This window comes from Phoenix dactylifera, unplaced genomic scaffold (assembly GCF_009389715.1).
Source record: "Phoenix dactylifera cultivar Barhee BC4 unplaced genomic scaffold, palm_55x_up_171113_PBpolish2nd_filt_p 001369F, whole genome shotgun sequence".
NCBI lineage: Eukaryota > Viridiplantae > Streptophyta > Magnoliopsida > Arecales > Arecaceae > Phoenix > Phoenix dactylifera.
Window position 1 is genome coordinate 25,641 of NW_024068693.1, and position 21,581 is coordinate 47,221.

The following is a 21,581-nucleotide window of genomic DNA, read 5'->3' on the forward strand; positions in this document are numbered from 1 at the left end:
AAGGGGGTTCAGACCCCCCACGATGATGCCATGGTGATCTCCCTCACTATGGCGAACTATGATGTAAGGCGTGTTCTTGTGGATAGTGGAAGCTCAGCTGACATTTTGTTTTACGAGGCCTTCCAAAAGATGAGCTTGTCTCGACAATTGTTGCACAAAACATCCACCCCCCTCATAGGATTCACTGGAGACGCCATCTCGGCCGAAGGTGTCGTTGAGCTGCCTGTGACTGCGGGCGTTGCACCCGCAGAAGCCACGGTGCGGCTCGGGTTCTTGGTCGTCCGTGTTCCCTCGGCCTACAACGCTATCCTCGGACGACCCGGACTGAACGCCCTTCGCGCGGTGGTTTCTACCTACCATTTGCTCATGCGGTTCCCCACGGCGGCCGGGATTGGAGAGGTCCGAGGTGACCAACCGACCGCACGGCAGTGTTTCCTGGCAACTCTCAAAGGGAAGAAGCCCGTGGAGGCCCTAAATATCGAGTCCCTAGACGCCAGAGACGAAGTGGCCTTGCGGCACGGGGAGCCAGCCGAGGGCGTAATCGAAGTTCCCCTCGAAGAAGGTCGCCCGGACCGCACGGTCCGGGTCGGTGCCAATCTCGACTCGGGAGCTCGAGCCCGGTTAGTAGAATTCCTCCGAGACAATGCTGATGTGTTTGCCTGGTCGGCGGCCGATGTACCTGGGATCGACCCGGAGGTCATTTCTCACACCCTCAACGTCGACCCGACCCACCGACCAGTAAAGCAGAAGAAGAGACACTGTGCCCCGGATCGGATCCGGGTGGTCGACCAGGAGGTAGACAAACTCTTGGAGGCAGGTTTCATAAGGGAAGTGAGCTACCCCGAGTGGCTGGCAAACGTCGTGCTTGTCCGGAAGGCGAGCGGGAAGTGGAGGATGTGCGTCGACTACACCGACCTGAACAAGGCGTGCCCCAAGGATAGCTTTCCGCTCCCGCGAATAGACCAACTGGTCGACGCGACTTCCGGATATCAGCTGCTGTCTTTCATGGACGCCTTCTCCGGCTACAACCAAATAATGATGGCTCCACAGGACGAGGAGAAAACGGCCTTTATAACAGACCGGGGGCTGTACTGTTACAAGGTAATGCCCTTCGGCCTGAAGAACGCTGGCGCTACTTACCAGCGCCTCGTCAACAAAATCTTCAAGGAGCAGATCGGCCGGAACATGGAGGTGTACGTGGACGATATGCTGGTAAAGAGCCGCCATGCGGATCAGCACATTGCGGATCTGGAGGAGACTTTCGCCACCTTGCGAAAGTTTCGTATGAAGCTAAACCCAGCGAAGTGCGCCTTTGGCGCTTCGGCCGGGAGGTTCCTCGGTTTCATTGTCAACCAGCGGGGGATCGAGGCCAACCCGGACAAAATCAAAGCCATCCAAGATATGTCTCCTCCGACCAAAGTGAAGGAGGTTCAGGAGCTTGCTGGAAGGGTCGCCGCGCTCGGACGGTTCGTGGCAAAATCGGCCGAACGCTGCCAACCGTTCTTCAAGGTGTTGAAGCGCCCAAAAGACTTCCTCTGGACGGCCGCTTGACTGACACTCCTCACCAGCAGCAACTGGCGATCTGATTTCCCAGGTAACGCATTAATTAGCGTTTAATGCCCTTCTGGTGTTCCCCAGGCAACGCTTGGAGAAGAGGAGAAACACGAACACAGCTGGCCACGGAGGAATCCCGTCGGGCAGCAAGCGACAGGCGCACGACCAGCGAGCGGAATTTCCCGAGGCTCGGCCCTTGGATGCCTGGCTAGCCCGATGAACATCCCGGGAGCAGACTAGCCGGAAGCCCCGACCGGTCGCCTCGGCTTGCGCCAGCCTTGGCCGACCAACGAGTGGAATTTCCCTGAGGCTTGACAACTCTCAGATGCCTGGCTAACCCGATGACCATCCCGGGAGCAGACTAGCCGGAAGCCCCGACCGGTCGCCTCGGCTTGCGCCAGCCTTGGCCGACCAACGAGTGGAATTTTCCTGAGGCTTGACAACCCTCAGATGCCTGGCTAACCCGATGACCATCCCGGGAGCAGACTAGCCGGAAGCCCCAACCGGTCGCCTCGGCTTGCGCCAGCCTTGGCCGACCAACGAGCGGAATTTCCCTGAGGCTTGACAACCCTCAGATGCCTGGCTAACCCGATGACCATCCCGGGAGCAGACTAGCCGGAAGCCCCGACCGGTCGCCTCGGCTTGCGCCAGCCTTGGCCGACCAACGAGCGGAATTTCCCGAGGCTCGGCCCTCGGATGCCTGGCTAGCCCGATGAACATCCCGGGAGCAGACTAGCCGGAAGCCCCGACCGGTCGCCTCGGCTTGCGCCAGCCTTGGCCGACCAACGAGTGGAATTTCCCTGAGGCTTGACAACCCTCAGATGCCTGGCTAACCCGATGACCATCCCGGGAGCAGACTAGCCGGGAGCCCCGACCGGTCGCCTCGGCTTGCGCCAGCATTGGCCGACCAACGAGTGGAATTTCCCTGAGGCTTGACAACCCTCAGATGCCTGGCTAACCCGATGACCATCCCGGGAGCAGACTAGCCGGAAGCCCCGACCGGTCGCCTCGGCTTGCGCCAGCCTTGGCCGACCAACGAGCGGAATTTCCCTGAGGCTTGACAACCCTCAGATGCCTGGCTAACCCGATGACCATCCCGGGAGCAGACTAGCCGGAAGCCCCGACCGGTCGCCTCGGCTTGCGCCAGCCTTGGCCGACCAACGAGCGGAATTTCCCGAGGCTCGGCCCTCAGATGCCTGGCTAACCCGATGATCATCCCGGGAGCAGACTAGCCGGAAGCCCCGACCGGTCGCCTCGGCTTGCGCCAGCCTTGGCCGACCAACGAGCGGAAGAATTTCCTGAGGCCAAACCCTCGGATGCCTGGCTCAGCGCCGGAAGAATTTCCTGAGGCCTAACCCTCGGATGCCTGGCTCAGCGCCGGAAGAATTTCCTGAGGCCTAACCCTCGGATGCCTGGCTCAGCGCCGGAAGAATTTCCTGAGGCCTAACCCTCGGATGCCTGGCTCAGCGCCGGAAGAATTTCCTGAGGCCTAACCCTCGGATGCCTGGCTCAGCGCCGGAAGAATTTTCTGAGGCCTAACCCTCGGATGCCTGGCTTAGCGCCGGAAGAATTTCCTGGGGCCTAACCCTCGGATGCCTGGCCTAGCGCCGGAAGAACTTCGAGAATCCGAAGTCGGCAAGACGCAACCAAGAGCTAAAAAGAGGAAGGATGCCCGCCGAAATCCTCAGCCTGCCAGGTCAGCGACAACCGCCATACGCCATAAAGAAGGCGGGAAACTCAAAGAGCGCGCCCCTTTCTGAGGGATGGTGGCAATCTCGAAGCATCACTCCCTTCACCCGTTCCCCTTCTGGTTCCAGGCTCGGGAGTGGGGGGCTATTGTTACGGGGGAACTTAGCCACCATGCCCCACGTGACCGGCACGCGCGCCCAGGAAGACCACGGCTGCCCCCTGATCCAGCACTCCGACCCCGAGTCGGATATCTTCAGCTCCGCAGCCCGACCCCGAGTCGGCTGCCCCCTGATCCAGCACTCCGACCCCGAGTCGGATATCTTCAGCTCCGCAGCCCGACCCCGAGTCGGCTGCCCCCGGATCCAGCACTCCGACCCCGAGTCGGATATCTCCAGCTCCGCAGCCCGACCCCGAGTCGGCTGCCCTTTGATCCAGCACTCCGACCACGAGTCGGAGATCTCTTGATAACGACAGGCTATTCCCCAGAGGCACGCTGCGGCCTCCTGCTCCACTACTCCCTGCAACGGCTGTATCCGATGCTGCTCCACGATCTCCTGTATCAGCCGTACAAAGCGGAACTCCACTACGCCCTGTCATGGCAGTACCCGGCGCTGCTCCACGACGCCCTGTAACCGCCATGTCAGTGGCCACTCCATCGTGCCCCACGATGACAAACCCCCCTGAGGGACCCCCCAGCCAGGTATATATGCAGCTGGGGGGAGAAGGGGGGGGGTAAGCAATATCTCGCTGAGTATTCTCCTACTTGGGATCATCTCTCATCCTCCTCCAATCTCCTCTGACTTGATCGTCGGAGGGCCCCCACTACCCCAGTGGTGGTGCGAGGCTTGTTTGCAGGTCTCCCGGTGGAAGGTGAAGCGCAACCAACTCCAACTCAGACAACCCAGACGGAACCCCGTTCACACCGCCGCGTCAATCGTTCTCGGTTTGGACCACCAGCAACAAACATCAACTACTTTTTGACAATGTAGAGTATTTCACCTATACTATTTATTTTTAAAATTATTATTATCACTTACGTGCAAAATGAAATAAGAAGCATGCAGGTCATCGTAAACCACCATAACTTTACATACTCCTGTAACGAGTTACAATATCCATAATCAATATCATGTTATTTTATTTATAAGGGGACTTGTGACGCCACTGTCCAATATACAATAATGAACTTAAATTAACTTGTAATAACAAATTTCCGAAATATTCTACACTGAATCATCATATTGGTGATTTTTAATTAGCATCTATATTTTGATAATAGTTTTTAAAATTAACATATCTCTACTCCAAAATCTTCAAGAGGCCGTGCATGTTTGTTATGTGCAATTATCTCACATGATGTAGTAGAAAATAAGTCTACTACTATTTATCAGGTGAACTAGAGAGGTATGATCATATTGGTCCTGCTTGATGTGGCACCTTGTGGCTCCTTCATGACTAGGTCGACTCCAGACCAATTCAAGAGCCAAGCCGAGCAAGGCCAAAATTAACCAGCCTCCAACGTCACACATCACCTGACGTTCCGAATAAAGTCCTGTGGGCTGTGGCTCAGCCATACGATCATTCAATTCGACACTTATTCAAAGTTGATCACCCGAGCTTTACCTTTGATAGTAATCTAACCACTTCATGGAGAAACATTCTCTTTTCCTCACGCTGAAAGTTTTAAAATTGCAGTAATGACCCTATATAGCTATGGGACATACCAGGTTGCTATAGCATGACCTTGGATGATTACATCGCATCTTAAGATGGTTAAGATGCAGTTATAGAATGTCTTTCAGTAGTCATCGTGCACCCCCTAACCATTAAAGCACGACAGGGAGGAGATTCTCTCCGATGGCTATATATAGACTCAAAACTCCTCCATGAACGGCAGAATAGTAAAGCGACTTACAAGCCTTTATTTATTCTATCTTGCTCCTTATCTTCTTCCATATATAGTTTTAAAATTCTATTTGACTTAGGCGTCGTAATATTAAGACAACTTTATTGAGTTTTTTTGATTTGCTATTATTTTGTAAATGACAGAGGCAACAACATGGATTTTTTTTAAGAAGAAAAGCCCGAAAGGAGGGATTGACGTGGATGGAAAACTAGCAGTGTGTATGGAATCCTTGTGGTATGTACGGTAGTTATCGTACTTGCAAGAACATCCTTCCATGCGGTTCCTCTCCGTTGCCGGTGACTTCCGGCCCTTGCGTTGACGTCATGCGCTGGGTACTCCCTGACGTGGACTCGATGCGTGGGCCCCACGGTGCTCTTCGTCCACGCCGACCTCAAAGAATATGGTGCGACCGCTTTTTTTTTTTTTTTTTTTTTTTTTTTTTGCGTACAATGGTGCGACCGCTTCGCCGGCTTTTCGCACCTCTTACTCCTTGACGACTCGATTGGATCTGGGTTCCTCGTCCAAATACATTTCTAGAAACCTAATTTTTACAAATATAATATTTAAAAAATAATTTTGGTATGTTTGATTGCTTATAAAAAATCGCTATTTTAAAAAAAATAACAAATTAGAAGAGTAAATTCCGCTTATAAACCCACCTTGACAGTTTCTCCTTTTCTTCACTCCTGGTCTCTCTCAGTTCAAAGTCCTCTCCCTCGTGCGATTCTTCCATGGAAGTCGAGAATGCCGCTCTTCGTAGCCTCGATCTCCCACCGCTTACATTCCATCACTCCTTAAATATGGAATCGGAACCAATGGTCCTAGAAGCCAATCAAGATCCCGAAGCGCTCGAATCGGCGGCCCTCGGCGGTGCTCCTCCCTCGTCGCCGGGTCTCCAATCCGAGCTCGTCGGAGATCTTTCGGGGGCGGCCCCCGAGCTCAATTCGATGATCGCCGGAGCTCATCCGGATTCCAAAGCTCTCGAAGCTATGGCGGCGGACGCTCCGCCCTCTCCGGCGGTTCCTCGAGATCGTCCGGACCGCGACGGCCTTGAATCGACGACCGTCGAGCTCGGGTCAACTGTTGTCCGAGCTCACCGGGACTGGAAAGAGCTCAAAGCGACGGCAGCAGGCGCTCCGCCCTTTGCTTCGGTGCTTGAGGAAGCGGTTCTTGGAGCTCATCCGGAACGCGACGCGGTTGAACGGCCGGTAAGCGAAGCTCCGATCTCCGAGAGATCGGAGTCGAAAGCGGCGACGAAGGTTCAGAAGGTTTACAGGAGCTACCGCACCAGGCGCAGGTTAGCAGACTCCGCCGTCGTCGCCGAGGAGCTGTGGTAGGTGTTATGATCCTTCGAGTTTCTATCTTGGCTTGTTGTTTTTCCCCTTGTTTTGGTACTTTGGTTCTTGATATCCAGATATGGAATTTTTTTTCCTGTTATTGATTTTTTTTCCTTTTGTTTGGGAATTTCCGAAGGTGGCAAGCGATAGACTACGCTCGCCTCAACCACAGTACGGTTTCGTTCTTCGACTATCTAAAACCGGAGACGGCGATCTCGCGATGGAATCGAGTTAGCCTGAACGCTTCCAAGGCTGGTTTTATTTTTTTTTCCTTTTTTTTAAGCTCTTTTTCTATCCTCTTTCGTTGATTTCGTCAGTGTTTCTTTAAGAAAAGCTCGGGTGGTTTAAGGGTTTCTGGTTTGACTCCTCGCAGGTTGGTCAGGGTTTATCCAAAGACGCCAGAGCTCTGAAGCTGGCTTTTCAACACTGGATCGAGGCTGTAAGTCTAAATAGACTCTGGACTGTTCTTTTAACTTTTCTTTTTTCCTTTTCTTGCTTTGTTTCGTTCTAATCTTAGCCGCAAAATCTCCGAACTATTAAATATTTTCACTACTTTGCTTTTTAATTTTTAATTTTTATTTTTTTGGACAAATTACTGTGTGATGATTAATTTTTTATTTTCACAAAAAGGTCACCGAATCTTGTATAAGTTCATCGTGATTTTGCTGAAAGCTTTAGAATTGATATCTTTCAGTGAGGTCTTAGTTTCTCATGTACAGAGGGAAGCCAATCAGGTTGCTGTTTGGCTCTCCAAAGAGGGTCTTTCATCAAATTTTGGGCTATATTTTTCTAATTTTCCATCTTCGGGGAGTGAACTTGTGCAGAGGGATATCGCCACTGTTTTGTACTCTCGCTTTATTGATAATAATAATTATGCTTAGGACTTTTTTTCTGCTACATTCTTTTTTGACAGATCATAAAGATTTCCCCTTCCTGAATAATTCCATGTCACTAAACATGCGATTTTGTTTCAAATTTGAAGCTATGAAATGTAATTATATTTATGTGTTTTTTTTTCTTGTATTTTAGATTGATCCACAACATCGTTATGGACATAACCTACACCTCTACTATGACGAATGGTGTAAAAGCCAGGCCGGGCAACCTTTCTTCTACTGGTGAGCACTGAACCCTCAGCATTTGTCCAAATAATGTGATGATTACAAATTAGTTGGAACTTCTGTCTGACAAATCATAGGTCAAGATGTGTTGCCATTTTTTGACAGAAGTTTGGGCATGAATTCTGAAAATCATGATGCTGCTAGAACAGTATAAACATTCATTTCATATTTCACATTTCAGATTTTTGAGAAAGATGCTGCACATGTTATTCAAAGCTAACCTATAAAAAGAAGGGAAAAACATGAACACCCTATACTACAGCATAACAAGCAGGACTTCTTTTCTTTTCTTTTTTTTGAAAAAATTCTTTACTTTGGCCATCATTCTGATCCAGAAGTTTTCAGGTGAAATAATGTTTCATGATCATCCAAGATAAGTAGTTGGATGTTAAAGTGAACCTTTACATACGCATACTTCCTAGTTAGGATCATATGATCCGTGACCTGGAAAAAGCATTACCCTATACAGTCTAGATGTCATCCTAAAATTGGGATCACATAAGTACTCTATTATGGATAATACTCTTTTTTTTTTCATGTGTGTATGTGTGCGTGCAGGCGAAGGGGAGTTTACTAGCATACTTGCCATTATAACTTTGAAAATTTGATTTCTTTATTCAAAATGAATTAAGTTAAATCATTTTTCAAATAAGGATTGTAATAATTAACATATAATTGGGTGTGTTTATTTGTTCTATGGTCTATGCCATTGTTTGTTTTTTTTGTCGATCAAATAATCATACATTATGGAATTATATTTGATAAATTTGACATGATGTTTGTTTCATCGAACATGCTACATATGGGCATGGTTGCAGAAATTAAATTTTGTATGTTTATATGTTATGTCTTTCATGATTTATCTAATGTACAATTGACTTATTCTCGGGTTTTTTAAAAAATATATATTTTTTGAAAGAAATCAAAATTCAAAAGAATCCCATTATTTATGTTCTGATCCACAATGCTTCAATCCCAATCTTGTCAATTTTTTTCAACTTTATGAAATTAACACATGTGAACAATGGGCTAAGATATGATGGTACTATTGACTAGCGGTTTTCAGTTTATGATTATTCTCTGTGAAGGGTTGAGCCTAACAACATCATTTGTGCAGGCTGAATATTGGTGACGGCAGAGATGTGGATCTTAAGGAATGCCCAAGGTCACAGCTTCGGAAACAATGCATTAAATATCTTGGCCCTGTAAGATCTTTTTCATTTTGAATATTTTACAAATTTACATTTGTAGACATTTGGTTTTATGGTAATGAAAATTAAGGGTGGCAGCCAAATTGGCCTCTGCTTAATATTTCATTCCCTGCTAATTACTGTGGAGAAGCATACTTATCACAACCAGGGTGACTGAACTTTTTATTCTATCTGATTGATTTATAAATGAAGTCCAGAGACATGTTAGACATACACATATATTAGACTCTATAATAAATTTGCAGCTTGCATGCTTGACCCCAGATGCTGTGGCAAAAATGAGCTTCCAAGTAACACATAATGATGACATGGGATTCTGTGTTTATTGGTCTCAATGCAACCTAAACTCATAATGGGTTTCATCTAGCAAATGCATATGAGAAATAACATATTTTTGGCAATGAAGTTTGTTTTGTCATTTTATTTTATTTAATAGCTCAAACTGGGAGAAATATATTAAAAGTGAATAAGTCAGATGAAGGCTTACGCTTCTTGTTAGAAGCCCTAATAATAAACAATCAAGGATCTTTGTAGTCAAGTGGATAAATACACGATCTTCCTGACATACAGCAAAGAGAGGGAAAAAGTGTCTTTTAGACACTTCGGCCTTCCATCTCAAGTAATGACACCCATCAGTGCTCTGCTTATGTGAGATTTCATTTATTTTCTTGAACATAATGAAGGGTAAACTAATAAATGCTTATTAGTGGAAGTATCTTAATCAACACACCATATTCTTATAGAGGAATTATAAAATTGATTTTAATTACTTTCATTATTGCATTTGATTGAATGCTCCAAATTAACATCCGAATGCACCTTTTCCAGCAAGAGCGGGAGAATTATGAATATGTGCCAATGGAAGGAAAAATTGTGCACAAACAAAGTGGAGAGCTTCTTGATACAACTAAAGGATCTGAAAAAGCAAAGTGGATTTTTGTTATGAGCACTTCCGGAAGATTGTATGCTGGTCAGGTAGATTATAAACCAAGAGCTTTTGCCCTGTGAAATATGGTGTATCGAGTTACAATACATCCCCGAATTTTCCTGCCTCAGTTGACAAGCCAGTAACTGTTTTTTTTTTTTTTTTTTTTTGGGCACTGAATCCAGAAAAAGAAAGGCAAGTTCCACCATTCTAGCTTCCTTGCAGGAGGTGCCACTATAGCAGCTGGAAGATTGATTGCAGAGAATGGAATTCTTAAGGTAATACACATAAGCCATTGTAATTTTAATTTCTTGCATTATAATATTGTTCTATCTCTTGCCAACAATTTTCTTGAGTTTTGGATTTTTTTTATTGGAGGACTATTCCATCTAGTTAAACATTTATTTTATATGTTTTCTTGCACACTTTATTCCTACTTCCTGCTATAAATTCATTCAATGTACAAGATCTTAATGTGCGTGCTGTAGTTGTCTGGTTAATAATAAGCCCATGTTGAAGTATGCGTTGTTATTTTAAACTGTTTTTATTGAGTTTCTTTTTCTGCAGGTTGCACAACCAAAAAATGCTTGCAGTCAGTTAGTACAACTGAATTCTTGGTTTCTCTATGTACTGGGATTTAATAGAACATATTCTCTGTTCTTTCATATACAACATTATCTATAAAAGATTAGTATTGGCACCCAGTTTTTCACCACTTTTCTTTTCCATCTATTATGGTCATGGTATGTCATATCGGTCCGAACTAAGCAGTATAGGGCGTATCGTACCATACCGGTTGGGTACCGGTACTTGGTACGAATAGTGTACTGATACTTGGTACTCCAAAAAAGTTCCGTACCGTACCGACACTGTGCTAGTGTAGCATCGGTACGCGGTCCGGTACCGAGACGGCGAATCTTGATTATGGTGATATTTTCTTGGCAAATCAATGAAAGACCACATAACTAGTTAAGAATTTTATACACAGAAGTTCAGACAATCCCTCTAGTTACAGGATTAAAATACTTATGCTTCCCATCAAATAACATATTTCCTTCTATTCCACTAGGCTAGCTTCGAGGGCTCTTTCCACTTGGAGCTTATGAAAGGGCATTGACAAATCGTCTTCTATAACCAAAATCTTTCATGTCTTTTGACATGCTCTGCTTTCTTCTGCTAAAACTTGCACACCATCTTTTGCATGTAGAAAAGATTGTTCTTGGTGACAGTTTACAGCCTTCCTTGGCTACACAAACCAAATGGTCATGAACTGTTGGGAAGAAACTTAAAATATGTACTTGTCCTTATTTTAGTATGGTGGTTTATTTCCCAGTTTTATTATTCTCATAGAGCTTTCTATACCCCTCAGAGGATGTTGACCTATGGATTCAATTTTTTTAAAAAAAAGTACATCCTTTTTTTCATATAGTTTTCTCTCTTTTCCTCCATTAGCAATGCCTCTAAAATTCATTATTTTTCACATGGTCTCCCAATTTTAATGATCATTTCTTGAAAGAAAATTTCAACCACAACAGCACACTTGTCAAAAATTAGTTGAAGTTAATCTCTCACCTTGTTCTTATCGCCTGCTTTTTCAATCACCTGCTTTCTCCTGTTCATGTTCTTTGGTTTCTCTTGACACAAACGTTTGCTTATGTCTTTCCTTAGAGGATATTTGTACCAGTTGATGTTGGCTAATGCAGTCATCCGTTGTCTTGATCATTCCATCAAGATCATTCCTATTTACAAGATGAATTCTCATGATTACTTGAGTGTTGGTGATAGATGGACCATACACCTTCAGAGAACAGTCCCTACGGCGAAGGCAAATTTTAGTAGGGCTGGCACAAAAGCATGATCATAGATGCAGAGAAAGGGTAGTATAGCTCTATAAGTTTGTAATACGCACGATTGGGACACCTGATTCCCTGATTCTTTAATTTTTCACTTCTTACAGTCACAATGCAAAGGTGTCTGCACTGAGCACTTTACAGCTCATTATACCAGATGCTATTATTCAAGGCTGGCCTGCAATGCAGACAAAACCTTGTGCTACATCTTGTTGTTCATTGGCAGGATCAAATTTATATATACTGCCTTCTTGCTCCTTTTCACTGATTTTCTTCTTGTTTCATAACTGTAGATCCCTCAGAATCTAGTTTGTGCATGGGATTTTTGAGACTTGCTGTTTTCTGTTACTTGTGTGGAATATTTCTAAAGGTGCTGGGCATGCGGATGCATACTAGTTTCTCCTTAAATCTCATGGCCCTACAAATATCATCAAACTCTAATTGTTTTTTTATTACGAAAATTTTTACCGCCAGTTGGTAGGGCAGGCATTTTCTAATTGAGTTATTAAAATACTAGAAAAGGACAGCATAATAAATTAAGCAATGTCTTGATGACTTGGCTGGTTAGATATGATGATATTCTAGTTCCTAAATCTCTATCCACTGGTGTTATGAGATGCACTGTGTTCTTGTTCTAGTTCTTGAATCTCTATCTCCTGGTGCGCCGTAATGCACGGTGAACTTTGATGCGTTAGGCTCTGAAACGCATTAAACATAACTATCTTTGGTCTGATTGATTGTTCTATCCATTGTATATTCATTTATTGTTCAATGCCTATCTCTGATCATGAAAACCTATGGTTGATTGTAGTCAATATGGCCCTACAGTGGTCATTATCGTCCGTCTAAGGAGAACCTCACCCACCTTTTGAGCCTACTCAGGGAGAATGGGGTTGATCTGGATGAAGTTCAGGTATTTTAACCAGACCATATTTATACCATCTGAGCTGAATGCAACGTTCTACTCTGCCGATAGATCTCATTAACCGTTTGATGTGATATTTTTCATAGATACATTCATTATCAAATGAAGACTACGAAGATGCAAAAGAAACTCTTCAGATTGAAGGGGTGATCGAAGCTTTTGAACCTTCCAAAGTTCCAAGGCTTGTCATGCCAACAGAGAGGAAGAAAAGCCAATACTCGGAACAAACCGTGGGCACCCAAGCTGATGAGAATGTTCAAGTTGAAACTAAAGGTATCTACAAAAGAACGTTGTCTGGTGGCCTTCAAAGCCCGAAAGCGGATGTTCCTCAGAAAGCAATTTTAGAAAGAATCAAGTCCAAGAGGGATACAAGTTCCTTGCAGCTGGGGCATCAACTTTCCTTGAAATGGAGCACCGGAGCTGGTCCAAGGATTGGATGTGTTGCAGACTATCCCGTACAAGTGAGGGTTCAGGCGCTGGAGTTTGTGAACCTGTCACCAAGGGTTCCCACACCATCTCGCTCCCAAGGATTTCCCCCCTGTTCATCACCCAGCTGGGCCTCCTCTTGCACCATGTCATCCCCAACCTCTACCATGTCACCGACACGCTCCTGCTTGTCCGATATCACTCCTTCTGCTGATGCGACTGCTCGTACTCGTAGTTTTTAGAATTCAAACTACTTAGCATCGTCGGATGCTCCCACTTTTGGTTGGTTACTTGCCTTTTCCCTGATGCTGCAGCATTTTGATACTGGATACCAGGACTGGATCTAAACTAGTGCTATGAGGAAGTACCATGTACATTTTGCAATATCAATCTTATATTTTATACCATATTAAACGCGACCGTAAATCAACTCTCTTTTCTTGGCGACCCCATGTTGGTATTATTGGTTCGCCAGTTACAGAAAACACCATCTGAAAGACCTTAAATATTGTTCCTGCAAGAGACAAAACTTCTATGACATCGTTACTTTAGTGCATTTGCTAACAATGTTTTAGTTTGTTTAGATTTAAGTACAATCATGTTTTCTTTTACTCCTAGTTTATCTTCATATCATGAGATCATTGCCTTCTTAGATTCATCTAACAATAGGTGCAATATGGATCCGGTAAACACATGCCCAAGCAGATCTGGACCTATAACCCTAAAGCTGGACTTCCCAACTTGTCATTTAGCTATGGATACCAAGCACAGAATCATATTCCAATCGGTTTAGTTTGGCACACCAAACATAGACCCCAAGACCAACTAGCATGATTATGGATTTAGCAAAACTAAAGCAATTATACAACCCAAACAAATGATTAGCTTGGCAGCACCATTCCCCTGCAGACATGTATTATGTTGGAACGGTAACGTATTATAACGCTGAGGGAAGTGAAGTTACAATCCCAAAATAAAAAGCAACCAAACGCACCATCCTTTTCTTCCTGTAATTTTTCATAATGAATTTTAAAGAAAATTGAACATCTCGTATAAAGTTTTCAAATTGTATCATGTGCATACATACATCTACATAGTTTGCATGGAGTCTGTATGGTTTATCTGTGAATACAAAGCAAATAATAATGCTCATAAAACAAAGGCTTTGCGATGGTCGTACCAGGCAATGCACCACTTCCATCCCAAAACTGCATGGATGTCCATACCAACCTCATTCGATAAATAGATGATTACAGATTAAACGCTTCAAGTACTAAACATATTCTTCTCAAGTTTGCAATAATCCATAGTTAATGGCATTTGCATTTTGTTTACAGATTCAATGTCGTTTCATCTAAAAATCTGACATAATTGCTCAGATGACGGTACGCATCAATCTCCACTAGCACAACCCCTGCAGCCACAATGAACACATTCTATAACCTTTTCTTCTCTCAGGTGCTTAGGGACCCTGCAGACACAAGTAGTTGCAAAGTTGTGATCTCGAGTCTGCATGCACCGCAGGCAGCAAAGGCGCTCGTAACCTGGCTGCATAGACTCAAAAACAAACCGCAATTATTGAAAGCCACAAAAAAATCAAAAAAACACAACTCAAATAGTGGAAGAAGAACAAAATAATAAATCAAAACCCAATGGATGGGAAAAAAGGGGGTGGGGGGTGGGCTTTTCACAGAAGGTAGACGTTGTGGAAAATTCATGAAGGGCTATATGAAATTAAGAGGAGAAATAACCATTATAATCCAAAGCAATAGAGGTATAGCACAACAACAAAATTGCAAGCAGAGAAGAGATGAAAAAGGCTGGAGTTGTAAAATAGTGCGAACTGATAATTTGAGAATTGATAAACAAGACCCTCGGGCTGCATGCCCAAATAATATTAGCCAAGAGCAATCAGAAAGATCATAATTGAGATTCTCTTAACCAAATTACTAGGAACCATTTGCCTAACAGAACTAACTAAGTTTATACTTCATAAAATTTAAAGATCCAGATATGGTCTAATGATTAAAATAATTTTATCTTGGGCAAGATCTCGATTTGTACCAGTACATCCTGAAACAGTATATAATAGTCATGAGTTCTAATATCTTGACCAATATACCTGATATGTACCAAGATATTGGCCGATACACTATAAAAATATCACCTTATTTTTTGACTTCCAATTAAAATAGAATTTTAACTAATAAAGTTCAAGATCAATTTTGTAATAAAACTCTAATATGGGATTTATCACACAAATTTCCAATATCTCGGTCCTAAAATATCATCCGTGAATCTCAGAAAATCTTGGTTCCTTCCATATCTGCCGAGACAAATTGGTATGTTGCTTCTTCTCAGTTTCAGACATCCACCAAGATGATCAAAATCTCAGTTTTAAAACTTGATATTTTTTAAAGGGATAAAAACCTTGATGGTTAATACTTTAAAACGTACCTGTATTAGAATTTATTTACTAGTTAATATATCACCACAGAAAGTGAGGATGCTGCCAGCCTAACATCAATAATGAAAGTTTCGAACAAAAGCATAACTTTCAAAAACTAACTACACGTCTACCTATAACCTGAGCATGAAAAATTTGGCACCAAAATCTTTTATTGACTTATCAAGAAACCATGATATGAAAATAAACAACTACACAAACAGGGGCACAAAGGAAAAATAAATCATTAACATAGTCCAAAATTACATGGAGAATGGAGACCAACCTTTTTCCACTTCGCTATCAGATTACGGTCTGCATAGCCCTGATCCAAGCAAAATTCGTACAATTCTTTTGATATCTCTTTCCTGCGATAATAGAGGTCATAAATGTAGCGGCTCTTCTGATGTGCAATTTTAAAGATAGGCCAAAGGGCTTCACATTTTCTCTTTCCATCATGCGGATCATTTTCAGCTGCCCAGTGACAAAATTTAATTATAGTTTAGATAATCGTATAGAATTTACAAAACTAGACCAAGTGCATGAACGTTGAAGAGAACTAATTTAGAAACCTTCTCTCATTTTTGCCTCTAGATCACGAAGGGTAGGCTCAATAAGCTCCCATCCTTCTGGATATTTGACTCGGCTTGTCTTTATCTTAGGCATTCCACCAAAGACAGCTGATTTCCACCTTATCTTTCCAATTTCTGACTATCAATCTGTGGGCTGGAAATCAACATAATGAAACTCTGTGAGAAATCAAACTGGCACATAATTTTCATCCTAAAGATGTGCCCCAGAAACATATCAAAGGACAGAAGAAACTAATCCAGGAATGAGCAAACCTCTGCTGAGCAGCTAAGATACCAAAAGTTGTACGCACTAGATATCCACACATTGTCAATGAAACACATGTTTTAAGAATGCATTCTGATACCATTAATTACCATCAAATTTAGAAGCACTGCAGAATAAAATTAAAGCACCTACCATAATTATTGTTTTTTCTAATTACAGAATGTATAATTCTATCCTGATTTCAGAGGTCAAAGAATCGAAACCCTCCACCACAGTTTTAGGATTTCCCTTGTCTATGTAAAACACGTTTCCCTGCTTTCTTCTCCCCTCTTGCAAGGCAGGACATAAAATTCTCCTCCAATATGAGTGTGCCCGAGAAGAAAACCTAAAACTATCGATTAGTGACAGTTATATATATATATATATATATATATCGAATGGTGACAGTTATATATATATTATTTCATTATTTTGGTTGTCTTCCCTGTCTATAATTATAACAGACCGAGCAAATATTAATTACGCACTGACTACACGAGAATTCAAAGAAATTAACTGGCAATAGGCATAAAATAAAGCAATTGGAATGACCGAACGTTCTAAACAAGAAAAACGATCATCTTATTCAGCATATTGAACAAATAAATACCGGAGCATCATTAAGTTGTAACTTACAGTCAAAACCAAAACCAATAATTTCTTCAGAACAGCAAAGCGGGAAGCGAGAGAGATTAGGGTTCAGGGCGGTTAGGAGGATAAAAGAGGGAGGGACAAGGCCTAGGAATTTGGTTGAGATAGGGTTTATCAGAGGGTTAGGGTTTAGTTTGGATTCCAGAAAGATCGAGGTCAAGAATCAAGGAGAGCATTAGGGTTTCCAGTTGGATTGGGCGAGCGGAACCTTACCCGCGATTCGAGAAGGCCGGAGACCGTCGGCGGAGGCGGCGCACCGGAGGCGGCGGCGGACTCTCAATGGAGGAAAGGGCTCCTCGCCGCGGCTGCGGCGAGCGGCAGCGGCGGCGGCACGAGAGAACGAAAAGGGTAGAAGGGACGGGTCGTGAAGGGGTGTATCGAAGCAATATCCAGCGTGGGCAACTTTGCAAATTTTCGATGCGGTTTCGGACCGACTCCGTAACCGCAGCATCCGTTGCCGACTTTCCGCGGACTCGGAATCGATTCCGATCAGCCACTCGATCGAACACGGACGGTACAGATGCAATGTCCAATAGATCATGGATGCTTTAAATACAAACATCATGTTCGGCGTCTCCTGCCTTCTTGCGAAAACCCTAGAAGAGCTTTATTTCCAACAGCCTCGTCGGCGGCCGATCTCACAAACCCGAATCCAGCGCTCAGGTAACTCCCCCCATCTCTTTCTCTCTCTGTGATATTGCTTATCTCGCTTTCTCTCTTGTTATGGTTTTGATTGTTTTTTTCTTTTTCTTTTTTTTCTTCTCCTTTATATATTTTTTTCTCACATATACTTCTCCGTTTGTGATACCGTGATTTGATCGATATAATCCAGAGTAGTAACTAAATAATGAGGAGATATTTTAAATATCTCCTAGAATCACAGTTCTTTTGTACAAAGCAGGACTTTCCCGTGTTGAATTAAGGATGCCAGATTTAGTTCGGAGGTTAACTATTTTCTTTTGCTTTCTTGAGGGTAATTTCTTTTCCTCCAACCATATACAAGTAGTATGCTTTCTGAAGTCATATTATTATGCCGTTCTGAGCTTCTTCTTTTTTTTTTTTTTGAAGAAAAAGAAGAAAAAGAAATAGGGGTGGTGGTTTCAAAATTTTAGTTGGATTCAGATTTTGCTCATACTTGAAAGTAACCAAAAGCTAACGAAATAGGAGAAGTGGGCAAAAATGTAAGAAAACGATCATGTTCAGTGAAAAGGTCGGTGCCAACAAGTCGAGATACGGGATTCTGTTTTTTTTTTTTTTAAATAGTTTTCCCCTCCTTGTTTTATATTGTGCGCTATTTTTCTAATGAAATAATTCAATTTCTCTGACCAGGTTTTATGATATTTCTTGAAGCATATAATACTAGTTTGGGAACGCTGTTAATATTTTGATCATTTTGTCTTTTTTCTGTCTAGTCTAACTTATATATCGGGTGCATCTCATATGATTTTCTTTTGTCGTATACTGTAGGCTTTTTTTGTTAAAGTGGATTTTTTTCATTTTTTTCAGTATGAAGGTCATTGCTGCCTATTTACTAGCCGTTCTTGGTGGGAACACTAGCCCAACAGCTGATGATTTGAAGGATATCCTAGGATCAGGTTAGTTAATTTAATTTCTTTTTCCCTGTTTTTTGTGCAATTCATGATCTATTGGTTTTCCATGCCATCAAACAAAACAAATGGCTGGATAACCTAACCACTATATTGCAAGGTCTGGCTAGTGATTGTTGTTTTTCATACTCTTAACTGTTTTCCTTGGTTGGATAGAATGATTGTCTGAACTCATTCTGCAATTGGTTTATTATTCCTTATAGTATATTGATAAACATATTAAGTGATGAATTTTCCGTACTCATGTTCGGTAACTGCATGCCTGCCTTTATTGGTAATGCATTAGTGTGTAATTTTAATTTGCTCTACATGTTGTTTGTATGATTATGATGTTGCAATTAGGAACAGAAAATGGTTGAAATGGTGACTTATCAGTGTACAGTGTGATGTGAATCCCATCTTATGAGATCTTCTGAAGATGGAGAAGCCAAAATATTGCTGCTTTTCTTAAATGCGTAAATGAAGGTTATGTCATTACCTGATGATCCACTCCAAATGGGCCAAGTTTGGAAGGAGTTTCTTCATGGTTTGTTTATGAATGTTTTAAACTCTTTTGATAAGTGTTTCCTTTCAGCAACATATCCCTTATTTTGAACAGAAAGCTGGTCAGTCCAAAATTTTCAATGTTATAAGTTTGAAGACTTGGACTAAATGGGGGTCACAATTTACCTGTTGTCCTAAAAGAAAATCAGACTAGGATACTAATATAATGATTTTAGAGATTGCTTTAACTTGTCAGATGGTGTAAAGTTTCTTTCTTTTTTCCAGTGGGAGCTGAAGCTGATGATGACAAAATTGAGCTCCTCTTATCTGAAGTCGAGGGTAAAGACATAACTGAACTTATCGCTTCTGGGAGGGAGAAGTTTGCTTCAGTGCCCTCTGGTGGTGCCGCCATTGCTGTTGCAGCCCCTGCTGCAGGTGGTGCTGCTGCAGCCCCAGCAGATGAGCCAAAGAAAGAAGAGAAAGTGGAAGAGAAGGAAGAATCAGATGAGGTATGACTTGTTATAATGGGTTATAAGTTCTTTCACATATCATGGATCCAACTCATCAGAATTTTCATTGTCATCAAACGTCTTCGGACTTAATTTTGCTACAACCTGTCATTAAGCTTGAGACTCTTATGATCAACTAAGCTTGCCCCGATTTGCCTAGCTATACCTGCCTGAACCTTTTTTGTATGATGGTCAATAAGCCAGTATTGAAGTGGCTAGCTGACTAGAAATGATAGTAGTTGGTGTTTACCGCACAACTCTCTGGTCCTTCTGCTACTACATTCAGAGAAGCCAGGCATTGCTTGATGATTCTCCTATGAAATAACTAAATTGCTTTTGTCCGCTCAATTTGATGTTCCCATACAAAATATTCTCAACGAATTTCTAGATTTGACAGGTTTTTGTTATACGATAGGCTTAGTTTACAGTCACATTTGCGCCTTTACAGGCTTTAGTTCATGGTCTAGCATTATTTGTTCGCATATACATGTATGGTAAATCTGGTTCTAAAATCTGATGCTTGTTTCATTATTTTGTTAGATTTTCCACTTTAATTCAATCCGGAAACGCTGATCAGGTAATTGATCCCTTTTTTGTTTGACTTGATGCAGGACATGGGCTTTAGTTTGTTCGATTGAGTGGTACGGCTGTCACCTTGTATAGCCTTCTTGGAATTCTAATTTGAGGTTGATATGCAAGACGTTAAGATTTGTATTAGAGACTGAAGTTTAGTACCTTGGTTCGTGCAACAGCAAGGCATCATGCTTCTATATTTTGTATTTTAGGAGTTACAAAGTAGGTCATGTACAGCATGGCCTGGCATTAATTCTCTTGGGGTGCATTAGTTAATGAATTCTGTATGAACATCTGTTTTTGTTCCCTTGGTTCTGGTATGCAGTTAATTTGTGCTTGTTTAGCACTTCTCTTTCTTGTTTGCCAACCGGATTCTAGGGCTCTACATGGAGCATTCTACTATGGGTACAATCAGCAAAGTTAATAGAAAGAAAATGGCGTAAGGGTGGAGGGGCGGCATCAGACTATGTTCAAAGAACTTCTCCAGAATGATAAGCAGCAAAGTAGGCGATCCAGTCTGCCGCCTTGTTCGCCTTCCAATACACATAAACAGTTTGAAATGAGCTGCATGCTTTTGAGATTTTTACTAAACATGATATCACTTTAGATCCAGTTAGAAGCTCATGGCATTGGATGTGGAGACCAGGCTGCAGTATTCCACCTTTTCTGATTGGACAGCTTCTTGTTGATTTCCCAAAATCAAAGGTGACGAACCATGCATGATAACTTCATTATTGCAGTATCGAGCACCTCATCTAAAGATCATAAGATGATACAGTCCCTCAAAATAACCTTTTTTTCATCCTATGAACAGTGTTGTTTGTGAGTTCAAAAACACCATGATTCTCAAAAATAATATGAAAATTTAACTACTTTGTAGCGTTTTCACATTCTCAGAATTTTGCTGGTGGCAGGTAAATTGTTGCATGTGTTGAAGATTTGATAGCAAATTTCTTCCATTTACGAATTGCACATCCGCTTCTGAATCTCCTCTTCCAAACTTGTTTGTTAAATGTTTTTTATTATCTTTCTGATAAAAAGGTTACAGGTGGCCTATCCTTTTCCTTGTAATCGTTTCTGGTAACTAGAGGTGGCCTGAATTGTGAGTGCTCTTTCAGAGTTTCGATGGCAGTTGTATGGGAAATGAATCATGAATGGTATTTCCTCCTTTTTAATGTGGGATGCATGTTGGCCACCCCCACAGTGTTAGGATTTGGCAAAGATAGGCTTGACATATATATGACTTCAAACTAGTTTCATCCTTAGTTTTGCTCTTACAAGGTCCCTTCTCTAATCACAGCACGGGTACAAAAGATTCATGTTTGAGATTCTAACCTATCCTTGATTGTAGTAGGTATTGCTTAACTATGTGACATTACCGTCCCATGGACAAAGTTGAGAGGGGCATAGAAAGGACTATTTTATGCCACAATCTATTTGAGAGATGGCTACCAATATTATTGCACTAGAAGGGGACTTGGAGACTTTGATTTGTCAAATAACGAGCTCTTTATCCTAGATAAATTATGTT

At 42.6% G+C, this 21,581-nt stretch overlaps 3 protein-coding genes across 3 annotated transcripts; 2 read left to right on the forward strand and 1 right to left on the reverse strand.

The window, feature by feature from the left end:
- The first annotated feature begins 5,828 nt into the window (after positions 1-5,828).
- Positions 5,829-13,349, forward strand: LOC120108509 (IQ domain-containing protein IQM3-like). The gene is made up of 9 exons (XM_039122125.1): positions 5,829-6,482; positions 6,623-6,737; positions 6,860-6,925; positions 7,516-7,604; positions 8,725-8,812; positions 9,647-9,793; positions 9,929-10,021; positions 12,405-12,506; positions 12,605-13,349. Exons 1-9 carry the CDS (start codon positions 5,881-5,883, stop codon positions 13,184-13,186), a joined length of 1,884 nt encoding a protein of 627 aa, XP_038978053.1. The 5' UTR covers positions 5,829-5,880; the 3' UTR covers positions 13,187-13,349.
- A 648-nt stretch (positions 13,350-13,997) lies between these two features.
- On the reverse strand, positions 13,998-17,250 carry LOC103703071 (protein BUD31 homolog 2). The gene is made up of 4 exons (XM_008785769.4): positions 17,092-17,250; positions 15,963-16,116; positions 15,677-15,864; positions 13,998-14,492 (listed from the first exon to the last, which is right to left on the reverse strand). The coding sequence occupies exons 2-4, from the start codon at positions 16,054-16,056 to the stop codon at positions 14,337-14,339; spliced, it is 438 nt and encodes a 145-aa protein (XP_008783991.1). The 5' UTR covers positions 16,057-16,116; positions 17,092-17,250; the 3' UTR covers positions 13,998-14,336.
- A 166-nt stretch (positions 17,251-17,416) lies between these two features.
- Positions 17,417-20,404, forward strand: LOC103703069 (60S acidic ribosomal protein P2B-like). The gene is made up of 4 exons (XM_008785765.4): positions 17,417-17,541; positions 18,385-18,473; positions 19,254-19,477; positions 20,089-20,404. Exons 2-4 carry the CDS (start codon positions 18,386-18,388, stop codon positions 20,113-20,115), a joined length of 339 nt encoding a protein of 112 aa, XP_008783987.1. The 5' UTR covers positions 17,417-17,541; position 18,385; the 3' UTR covers positions 20,116-20,404.
- The last annotated feature ends 1,177 nt before the right edge of the window (positions 20,405-21,581 follow it).